The sequence below is a fragment of the Psittacula echo genome, assembly GCF_963264785.1.
Source record: "Psittacula echo genome assembly, chromosome: 19".
NCBI classification, from domain to species: domain Eukaryota; kingdom Metazoa; phylum Chordata; class Aves; order Psittaciformes; family Psittacidae; genus Psittacula; species Psittacula echo.
In genome coordinates, this window is record NC_137755.1 from 3,726,044 (window position 1) to 3,737,794 (window position 11,751).

The window sequence follows — 11,751 nt, forward strand, 5'->3', positions numbered from 1 at the left end:
CCCCCATGCCATCCCATCTCCCCACACCAGCACAACAGCCCCGGCCCTTGGGCTCCTCAAGAGCTCTTCCTGCTCCAGGCACAGAGCAGCCATCCCAGAGCTGGAGCAGCCAGAAAGCTGATTTCATTCCCCTTCATTCCTGCCATGTGAGGACATAGCACAGAGAAGAAGTTGCTGCAGGATCATTTATTTCCCATAAATACAATGACATACCCTCACTGACACGAAGTCTCTGGGTCACATCCAACGGTGGCTGCTTAAGCAGGAGGGTGATAACTGATATTTTTGTGAAAACAAAGTCATCATAAATTGAACAGGAAAATAAACGTGAATCAGGAAAGACAGACGTGGCCTGTCTTTACCTACACTTGGAACCCTTTGCAGGTTAAAGCAGGCAGTGTATGGGTGCTGAAACACATCCAGTCAGCAGCTTCCTCACAGCATCCTTGAGCTCCTGGTTCCTCAGGCTGTAGATGAGGGGGTTCACTGCTGGAGGCACCACCGAGTACAGCACTGACAGCACCAGATCCAGGGATGGGGAGGAGATGGAGGGGGGCTTCAGATAGGCAAAGATACCAGTGCTGAGAAGCAGGGAGAGCACGGCCAGGTGAGGGAGGCACGTGGAAAAGGCTTTGTGGCGTCCCTGCTCAGAGGGGATCCTCAGCACAGCCCTGAAGATCTGCACATAGGACCCCACAATGAACACAAAACAGCCAAGTCCCAAACAGAAACTTAGCACAAAAAGCCCAACTTCCCTGAGGTAGGAATGTGAGCAGGAGAGCTTGAGGATCTGGGGGATTTCACAGAAGAACTGCTCCACAGCATTGCCTCGGCAGAGGGGCAGTGAAAATGTATTGGCTGTGTGCAGCAGAGCATTGAGAAACCCAGCGCCCCAGGCAGCTGCTGCCATGTGGACACAAGCTCTGCTGCCCAGGAGGCTCCCGTAGTGCAGGGGCTTGCAGATGGCCACGTAGCGGTCGTAGGACATGGTGGTGAGGAGAGAAAACTCAGCTGAAATAAAAAAGAGAAAGAAAAAGATCTGTGCAGCACAACCTGTGTAGGAGATGGCCCTGGTGTCCCAGAGGGAATTGACCATGGATTTGGGGACAGTGGTGGAGATGCAGCCCAGGTCCAGCAGGGAGAGGTTGAGGAGGAAGAAGTACATGGGGGTGTGGAGGTGCTGGTCGCAGGCTGTGCTGGTGATGATGAGGCCGTTGCCCAGGAGCGCAGCCAGGAAGATGCCCAGGAAGAGCCAGAAGTGCCAGAGCTGCAGCTCCCGCCTGGCTGCGAATGGCAGGAGGAGGAAGTGGGTGATGGAGCTGCCGTTGGACATCTGCTGCCTCTGGGCATGGGGCACTGTCAGAGCAGAAAAAGGCAGTGACAGGTTAGGACAGGAGGGATGTCAGATACAGAAGTTCAATTTACACACTCATGACTCTGAACATTTTCGGTCTGCATAGGAGAGGCTCAGCGTGACTTGGTCATGTTTTTTCCTAAGGCTGGTGGGTTCGTTTGTTTGGTTTTTTTTGTGGCTCTATTAGGGATAAAATTCCTAAGTTTTTGAAGGCAACTGTGAAGAGTATCGGCGTGCGACAGACAAAAGTTCCCAGCTGTCTGTGGGTTCATGGCTGCTCAAGGTTGCTGCAGAGTCCATCGGTCTGGTTCTCAGCTGCCCTGCACTTTCCAGAGGGACAGTCAGCTCCTTGCCCTGCAGAGCATGGCCAGCAGCCACCTCCAGTGCCAGACACCAAGAGAGCTGCCTGAACGCACCCTCCCCAGGTCTGGGCTGCACTTTCTCCCCACTCCCTGCCCATGTCTCTGCTGCCTGGAGCTGTCCCTGCCAGGAGCTGCTGCTCTGGGCCCAGCTCTGCTCCCTCTCAGTGCTCCCAGAGCCCATCCCATGGGCTGTGTGCTCAGCTCTGCCCTGCACACCCCTCCCGGCAGCAGGGCTCTGCCCAGGGGCAGCTCTGCCTCTGCAGGGGCTCAGGAGCAGCTCACACAAGTCCTGACAAGACTCTCGGTGCCTTCTCCAAAGCAGAGAAGGAAATTCCCAGCTCCCACTGCCCAACCTGCCCACCAAGAGTGGAAAAAATCAGAGCTCAGGATCCTTCCCTATCAGGCAATCGCTGCCTCAGTGTCTTTCAGAAGGACCCTCTGCAAACGTGCTCAGAGTAATGTGGAGCTCTGAGCAGCCCTGACCCACACAGCACCCTCTCCAGTGCACAAGAACACTTCTACTGCCCTGCCAGGGGTTGTTCCTTACCTCCAGCACCTCTCCCCCAGCGCCGTGGGGAGCTCCCAGGCAGGCTGAGTGCTGACCCTGGCAGGCAGCAGAGTCCCTGCCCCTGCACACAGCCCCTGGGCTGCAGGCACCCTGCTCGCAAGGACAGCGCTGGGCACCCCTGGCTGCACACCCACATTCACAGCCTGCAGCCAGCCCCGGGACAAGGGACCTGCCTTGTCCTGTCCCTCGCATGGTGCAGAGGGAAGCCCTGCTCTGCAGCACATCCTGCTCCTTATCTACACAGAGAAACCAAGAGAGTCCTCCTGACAGATCCCATGGACTGTCCGAGGCAGCAGCTTGAGCAGATCCCTCCAGGAACTGTGGCTGCATTGCCCTGCACCCAGAGCCTTACCATGCACAGGGCTGGGAAGGTTTCTCCTGCAGGGAGCTCTCAGCATCCTCCACTGCCAAGTGCCTTTAAGCTCTCTGAGGCTCACAGGTCTTCCCTGGGTGCCTGCAGCCAGTGCCCCAGCCCTGCTCCTGGCCAGAGCTGTCTCTCTGCAGCGCTGCCCGCTTGCCAGCATCTCTCTGTGTCCCAGGAGCCCGGCCCAGGTCATCAGGAGAGACCCAGCCCAAGGTGGCTCTGCCTCTGTCCTGCTGGGCTCCCTCCAGGGCTCCCTGGGGCTCCAGGGGAACAGCATGGGAAACAGCCTGAAGCAAGCACTGATGTTCCCTCCCTCAGCTGGCAGACACACTGCCTGCCTGCAGTGTCATTTCTCTGCTGAGAGACAGAGATTGGTCTGAACAATGAGATTTTGTAGGATCATGGAACCATTTATTTTGGAAAGGACACTTTAGAACATTGAGTCCACCATTAACCAAACACTGGCAAGTCAACACATGAACCATGTCCATTAGAGCATGTCTTTTAAATACCTCCAGGGATGGTGACACAACCACTTCTGCAGGCAGCGTATTTCTTGTCCCATCACCAGACAGGACAGGCAGGCCAGGACAGGCTGGGATCTCCTTTACCCCTGCTGAAGGAAGGGATTCAGCCCGGTCAGCTGACCCATCTCATCCTGGGATTGCAGCCCTGGTGCTGGAAGGGGATTCAGCTCCGTCCCATAAACACCAGAAACCCACAGGAGCTCTCACTTCCTCAGAAGGTGAAAATGTACCATTATGTAGATGATGTCTTAATCAGAGATTCCCCCACAAAGGCAGGGGAAGCAGCAACAGCAGTGTTGGAAGCACTACCTGATGTCAAAGTTCCACCTGAGCAATATCAGAAGCCAAGTAGAAACCAGCACATCAACGCTCCCACCCAACTTGGTGTTGGCCGCAAATTTACACATCCCAGTATGGAGCAGTGTGGACCAGTTTGCACCAGTACAGACCAACATAGGCCACTATGGCCCCAGATACTGCTGGGGTTTCAATATCCCAGTGCTCCCAGTCCCTGCTGCAGGTCTTCCCACTTGCAGCTGTGCTCAACTCCCAATCCCTTCCAGTGCTCCCACTACCTGCTGCAGGTGCTCCCAGTCCTTCCCAGTCCCTCCCAGTGCTCCCAGTCCTTGCCACAGGTGTTCCTGCTCATCCCCCACCAGACCTCCTTGGTCTTTTTCAGAAGGACACCCCAAATTAGGCAACCCCCACTCTGGGGCTGGCCCTGCCGACTGCCTGATAGCAGAGAGGGGGGGAGTTGGGGTGCCCCATGGGGTGTGGTTTGGGGGCAACAAGGAGCAATTTGGGGCTGGGTGGCTTTTGGGGAGGGATCAGCTTTCTAGGGGCACCCCCATTTGGGGTGGGGGTGTTTGGTGGGGCCCCTCCAGGATTTTCGGTCCTCGGGTTCATTTGGCAGGGCCCATGGTGATGGTGGGGTGCAGTTCACTTTGGAGGTGCTACAGGCCCCCCATTTGGGGGTCCTGCCTGCTTGTCTGTTGCTTCAAGGAGATTTGGGGTCCTCCAGGATTTTGGGGGGCACCACGATTGCTTTGGCTGCCTCCAGGGCCCTTTATTGGGGTGCCACTCTTGGAGGGTCCAAGCCCCCCAACACCCTGAATTCACTACTGAACCCAAAGCAATGTTGGGGTCCCCCCAGTGGATTTGAGGCCCCACAGCATTTGGGAGAACCCCAGGGCAGGTGCTGGGGGGACCCCACTTTTCAGACCACCCCTTTGTCAGGGGGCTCCTGGCCGCTGCACTGAGCCAGGGTGGATTTGGAGCTGCAGGGTTTGGGTTTGGGGGGATTTGGGGCTCCCTGCTGGGATTTTGAGGTGCAGGGGGGGGCTGGGTCCTCGAGTGCCGGGTTCTGGGGTCCCACCTGGCTGCAGGTGCTTGTGCAGAGCCAAGAGCCTCTTGAGGTGATTCTTGTGCTGCTCCTTCAGGTCTCAGCGCTGCTGCTCCTGCAGCGGCTTCACTCGGCCTCGTGCTGCTGGATGCGCAGGGCAGGCACGGGAGATGCAGCCTCCCGAGGGAGGGCTCTCCTCTGCGCTGGTTCCTGCAGGGCTCTGGCTCCTTCAATAGCCCACGCTCAGCGTGGGGGCCCCGTCACAATGGGCGTCTCCACAGCGACCACCACGGCTTTGTGATGGCGGCAGCATCGTGCCCATGGCACTGGGCACTCTGAAGGCTTCCTGAAGGGTTCTGTGGGGTTCCGTGGCCTCACACACCTGAACACGGAGTGTTCCAGAATCAGCCACCCCTGTGGTCCCCATGTCCCCAAGGTCATTGTGATGCATGAACCCTGACTGCGTCCATGGGGTGCTCTGGAGGTGCTCCAGGCACTCTCTGGGAATCTCTAGGGGCATCCCTGGGTTGCTCTGGGCATCCTGAGGATGCTCTGGGGGTGCTTTAGGGGTCACCACAGACCAAATCCCTCCCAAATCTGGCAAACCTGGGGTTTATTGGTTTTTTTACTCCAACCTTGCCATGAGCAGGGAGCACTTCCTCCATCCTGACCCTTATTCAATAGAATTTCTCTCCCTCTCATCCAATCTATATTAAATCTGTGGTAAATCCAGGAAAAGCTGCCTCTCTGCTTGCCTTGAACTACGAAAGACCCACTGCCGAATGAATGTCATTCTGGGCAGCCTGTGACCGTGTCCCACCACGCTCACAGAGAAGAACTTCCTCCTAAGGTCTCATCTTATTCACCCCCCTGTCAACTTAAAGCCGTTCCCACTTGTCTGATCACTACACGCCCTTGTAAAGAATCCCCCTCCAGCTTTCTTGCAGGCATCAAACGTGGTCACGTCCTTTGCGCTGCCCTTCCCTCCCCTGCCCACATCCCTCCATCCCGCAGGGGGGCAGAGAGACCCCGCAGCCGCTCCACGGGGAAAATGGGGGGAGTCACCCGGGAGGCCCAGATCCCTCCTCGGGGCAGGCTGGGTATTGGTCGGTGAGTGGTGAGCAATTTTATTCTCACCCCTTGTTCTTCCCCTCACCATTATTGTTACTGGCGGTTGCAGCAGTGGGTTTCAGTTATCCCTTAGTTACTGGACTGCTCTTATCTCAACCCATGGCAGTTACATTCTTTCCATTCTCCTCCCCTTCCCTCTGGAGCCTTGGGGGGGAGGGATGGAGGTCAGAGGGAGGTGGGGGGAGAGGAAGGAGAGTGAGCGAGCGGCTGCGTGGTTCTCAGTTACCGGCTGGGCTAAACCATGACACTCCCCAGACCCACAAATACCCCCCAAGTGACCCCCATCGAGCCACATCTGCCTGCCAAGTGACCCCCCAGAGACCTCCAGACACACAACTGCCCCCCATGTGACCCCAAATTGACTCCCCAGACCAACCACTGCGACCCAAGTGACCCTGAAGTGACCCTCCAGACCCACAACTATCTCCAAAGTGACACCAAAGGGACCACCTAGACCCCAACTGTCCCCAAATTGACCCCCATGTGACCCCCATCGAGCCACAGCTGTCCCCCAAGTGACCCCAAATTGACTCCCCAGACCCACAACTGCCTCACAAGTGACCCCCAAGTGACCACCCAGACCCACAACTGCCCCACAAGTTACCCCAAGTGACCACCCAGACACAGAACTGCTCCCCAAGTGGCCCCAAATTGACCCCCCAGTGACCCACAACTGCCCCACAAGTTACCCCAAATTGACTCCCCAGACCCACAACTGCCCCACAAGTTAGCCCAAGTGAGCACCCAGACCCACAACTGCCCCGCATGTGACCCTCCAGACCCACAAATGCCCCCCCAAGTGACTCCAAATTGACTCCATAGACCAAAAACTGCCCCTCAAGTGACCCCCCAGTGACTTCCAGAACCACAACTGCCCCCAAGTGACCCTAAAGATATCCCCATAGAGCCAAAAACTGCCCCCCAAGTGACCCCAAATTGACTCCCCAGACCCACATCTCCCGCCAAGTGACCACCCAGGCAAACAACTGCCCCCCCAAGTGACTCCCCAGACTCAAAACTGCCTCCCAAGTGACACCCTAGACCCACAACTGCCTCCTAAGTGACCCCTGAGTAAACCCGCAGACCCACAACTGTCATTCAAGTGACCCCCAGGTGTCCACCCAGACGTACAACAAACCCAATTGACCCCCAAGTGGCACGTCACACATACAGCTCCACCTCCAGTGACCTCCCAGTCACCCCCAAACCCACTCCTGCCACCCAAATGACTCCCCAGACCTGCAACTGCCCAGCCAGTCACCCCCCCCAACCCACAACTGCCCCTCAAGTGACCCCCAAGTGACCCCCAGACCCACAACTGCCCCCCAGGTTGGGGGTCAGAGAATCCTGGCATCCCGGAGGCACGGATGGGTTGGGGGGAGCAAACTTTCCCGTTTGGTTCCATTTCAGCCTGAGCAGCGCCAGCAGGAACATCCAAAGAGCTTTTTGCTCCTCTTGTCCTGAGCCCTGCTCTGCGGGGCTGTCAGAGCCATGGCAGTGCAGCGCTGAGCTTCCTCTGCTGCCCCCTGGCGGCAGGCTGTGCACAAGGGCAGTGCCCATCAGCTCTCGTGGCTCTGCAGCAGCAGCAGCGGTGCTTTGGCTCTGCGCTCCGGTGAGCACAGGGTTTACACAGCTTGTCTGAACCGGAGCCCGTTGTGAACAGGAAGAGACCATTCGGGAGGAAAAAGGGGGTTAAACAGTGCCCGCATTGCCTTCTTCTCTGTGAGGCCATGTTCTGCTCCTGCAATCCAGTCAGGCCGTGGTTGTGCTGATGACCTTCACCAAGGCATGGGCTGCCTGATTTTTGTCTGGTGCTCATCCTTTCCCTCTTGCCTTTTAAAATAACAGCAGCAGGGTTTGGTTTTTTCCCAATCTCTTCTGTTTTCAAGGCAGTTGATTCTTTTAGGGCACCTGAAGGGTTTGGCTCACAATAAGCAGCCATCCTTGCACACCTCCTGATAGCGTATCAACAATATTCAGTGAATCCTGTCAAGCACAGTGAAGTCTGTCACAGCTGCTGTGCTGCCATGTGGGGATTGTGGTTTGTTTGGTAGGAGATGGATTTGAAAGCAGGAAAAGGACAGAAAGCATTCATGTTGTTTACTGCCAAGCACGTTGCTGCTGTGACTCCCAAACCATCGGTTTCAAATGCTCCCTTGCACAACTGTTGTTGAACTTTCCCTGTGCTAAGAAAGCAAGTTGTTGGGACTTCTTCCTTTTTAAAAGAAATGAAGAATGGCAGATACTGAGCTATCAGGGCAGGAGGATCTCCATAGCTGTGTTGTTCTCTGCTCTGCTGTGCAGTACTGTGCTGTGCTGTGCTATTTCAATTTAACCCCTGCAATGATAATCATTAGTCAAATAACGATGAGCCTCTTATTTGCCTGAAATGTCAAATGTTTTTTCAGGTCCAGATTAATTTTTAAAGACACACAATGGTTCCAAGTGGAAACAGGAGTTCATTTCATTTCATTTATCTCATTTAATTTCATTTCATAGTAGGAAAATCTTCCTCATATTCAGGGTAGTGAGACAGTGGCAGACTCTTGCCCAGAGAAGCTCTGTCTGCCCCATCCATGGCAGTGCTCAAGGCCAGGTTGGACACAGGGGCTTGGAGCAAGCTGCTCTAGTGGAAGCTGTCCCTGCCCATGACAGTGGGTTGGAGCTGGATGAGCTTTAAGGTCCCTTCCAGCCCAACTCAGTCTGGGATTCCAGGATTCTCTGCTGTGCCAATGTCGGTCCCTCTCCACTTGTTGTATGTGGCCGTGACGCCCTCCTCCATTGCCCAGGTTGAGCTGTGACCCCTCGCATACTCCACATTCACACCAAAGGCACTGAGGAAGAGCAGCCTGTGAGGGACCTCCCTGAGCCGAATGGGCAGAGGCTGGTCCCCCGCAGTGACTTCCCGGAGCACCCCTGGGTGCCCAGTGCCATGGGCACGATGCTGCCGCCATCACAAAGCCGTGGTGGTCGCTGTGGAGACGCCCATTGTGACGGGGCCCCCATGCTGAGCGTGGGCTATTGAAGGAGCCAGAGCCCTGCAGGAACCAGTGCAGAGGAGAGCCCTCCCTCGGGAGGCTGCATCTCCCGTGCCTGCCCTGCGCATCCAGGTACGGGTTCTTTGACTTTGCAATCCTCTTTTAGTGTTGCCTTGAAACACATGGTGGGTGCGTGCTCTAAAGGGAGGAGAAGCTGTCAGGAGATGTGCTGGTGCCATCCCAGCTGTAGGAGCAGGGGCTGGGTGAGGAGGAGGCGCTGGGCTTGTTCATGTGCTTGGAGCTGAGCTCTGCCTGCAGAGGTGCTGGGGGCGAAGCAGGAGCCTTCTGTGTGCAGGAGCTGCTGGTGTCAGAGGTGCTGAGAAGGTGTCAGGGCAGGAGCAGCCCCTGGGCAGTGCAGCTGCTGGTGCTGTCCCTGGGAGCTCAGCACAAGGGGACCTGCCTGGCTCCGGCAAGGCCCGCGCAAGCCCCCCGGGCCTTGTGGAAGGCGGCAGGGCCCTGGCAGGTTCCAGTGATCCCTGTGCCAGGCATTGCAGAAGTCACAGAAATTTCTAAACTGAAAAGTAAGGAAAAAACCCTCTCAAAATAACTTTTATCAGTTGCTCTTTGCAATCTTCCTGCACTGGGAAACCTCCAATGTGCTGTGCAGTCTGCAAGGCTTGACAAAACCTGAAGGTTTTAATGAGCCCCATGGTGTATTTGGGCTGAGTCCATGAACCTCAGGTGCTGAGAGGAGACTGAGGAAACCTCTCAAGAAGTCCAAGTCAGAAGCAAAGCCCCAAGTCCCTTCAGCATTAATGGGCCCCACTGAGGGCTGTTACTGACAAAGCCTCCCCAGGGACTCCTTAAAGCAAGTAACTGCAGGCTGTGACTACAGGCAGACAAAGGCAAAATGCAGGTGTCTGGTGGTGAGAAAACCCCTTGGTTTGTTTGATGAAGCAGAAAGGCCAAGCCCTGACCACAGCCCTTGGAGAAGTAGAGCCTGAAATCCTGAGAATGAAAGTTCTCCTCATAGGCCTTGATGAAAGAGGCAACTGCCATAGCCCAGGGCACAGAGACCTTTTGTTCTTTTGGGCCTTTCAGCCTTGCCAGAATCCTCACTCATCTCTGCTGCAGGCTGTCCTTCACTGGCCCATGCCTGCACCTCTTTCCCTTCAGGCTCTTGACACCCATCTTGCTTTCCCACCTGGCTCTCACCTGGCATTTCTGTACCTTCAGTCACATCTCTGCACCCATCGCTGTCTGCTCCTTGAAACACAAAGCCATGGGCTGAACCAGACTCCCTCTGCGTGACCTCTTGCACCACAACTCCAGCTTTTGAGAGACATTTCTCTTTCCTAACTTTGAGTCTGAACCTTCCAAGCTGCACTTTGTAGAGGTTTCCTTCTCTTCCTGCTAGCAAGAAAACCTCCATCATCTCTGAAGCCACATTTCAAGTAGTTGTAGGCTGCTACTATAGTGTCAATTCAGCAGGTGGAGTGAATATCCCTCAGCAAGGCCATCTAAAGGAGGCTTCTAGAGGAATGGGTGATGCCATCAGGATAGAGAACTAAGCACCATGGGAGAGCAGTGAGAAAAAGGAATGGTCTGGATTGAGAACTTCCTGGCAAGAGCCAGAAGGAAAGGTGGTGTCCTTGGGTGCAAGGTACCCCATGCTGTGGGGACAGGGCACCTCATCTGGGACAGCTTCCTGCCTGTAGCACCCTCTCTGCTGTGCACACCCCTCTCTCTGCCCACACTCACAGGTGTCTCACAGAAGCTTTGCACTTCCCCTGCAGCAGTGACCCCTCACTGCAGGAGGTTCCTGCATTCTGCAGGCTCAGGGATGGATCCTGCATTCCAGGCAAGTTTGGGTAGTTGTCCTGGGTTCAGCAGGGGTAGTCAGTTTTTTTTTCTCCTTCTTAGTAGCTGTTGCAGCACTGTGTTTTTGACTTTTGGCCTGGGAACAAAAAAAAGTGATAACACTGATGTTTAGACTGACCCGGTCGGGCTGAGGGCAACGGAGGCCATCGCTCGCCCTTTCGGAACGGCGCTTGCCTATCGCTTAGGACCGACTGACCCATGTTCAACTGCTGTTAACATGGAACCCTGCTCCACGTTCCAACATGCCAGAGGCTGTTCACCTTGGAGACCTGCTGCGGATATGGGTACGGCCCGGCGCGAGACTTACACCCTCTCCCCCGGATTTTCACGGGCCAGCGAGAGCTCACCGGACGCCGCCGGAACCGCGACGCTTTCCAAGGCGCGGGCCCCTCTCTCGGGGCGAACCCATTCCAGGGCGCCCGGCCCTTCACAAAGAAAAGAGAACTCTCCCCGGGGCTCCCGCTGGCTTCTCCGGGATCGGTTGCATCACCGCACTGGGCGCCTCGCGGCGCCCGTCTCCACCACTCCGGATTCGGGGATCTGAACCCGACTCCCTTTCGATCGGCTGATTCCCTCAGAGACTGGATGCCTTTGTCTAAAGTAGTCCACTTGGCCGAACGACTCGTAACATCGTCCTTGTATGGAAACCTTTCTTTCACAGCTGCCAAGAGCCGCCTCCAAAGACTGAGGGACTTTTTCTCTCTTGCAATTGCTTTGTCAATTCCCCCTTCTCTACAATATGTAAAAGTTCTGACTGGGCTGGGCCAGCCCTGTTGGCAGATCCTCTGGTGTTGACCAACCAGGTGGCCTTTGGTAAGTGTGTATCCCAATGCTTGAAAGTTCCCCCACCCATTGCTCTCAGTGTAGTTTTTAACAGCCCATTATACCGTTCGATTTTCCCAGAGGCTGGTGCATGGTAGGGGATGTGATATACCCACTCAATGCCATGCTCTTTGGCCCAAGTGTCTATAAGGTTATTCCGGAAATGAGTCCCATTATCTGATTCAATTCTTTCTGGGGTGCCATGTCGCCACAAAATCTGGTTCTCTAGGCCCAGCATAGTGTTCCTGGCAGTGGCATGGGGCACAGCGTGTGTTTCCAGCCATCCGGTGGTTGCTTCCACCATGGTAAGCACATGGCGCTTGCCTTGGCGGGTTGGTGGGAGTGTGATATAATCAATTTGCCAGGCCTCCCCATATTTATACTTCAGCCATCGTCCTCCATACCAAAGAGGCTTTAACCGT

At 55.6% G+C, this 11,751-nt stretch overlaps 1 protein-coding gene across 1 annotated transcript; it reads right to left on the reverse strand.

The window, feature by feature from the left end:
* Positions 1-385: 385 nt before the first annotated feature.
* LOC308228557 (olfactory receptor 14A16-like) lies at positions 386-1,333 on the reverse strand (the record flags this gene model as incomplete). The annotated part of the gene is made up of 1 exon (XM_080631937.1): positions 386-1,333. One exon carries the CDS (start codon positions 1,331-1,333, stop codon positions 386-388), a length of 948 nt encoding a protein of 315 aa, XP_080488063.1.
* Between the last annotated feature and the right edge of the window lie 10,418 nt (positions 1,334-11,751).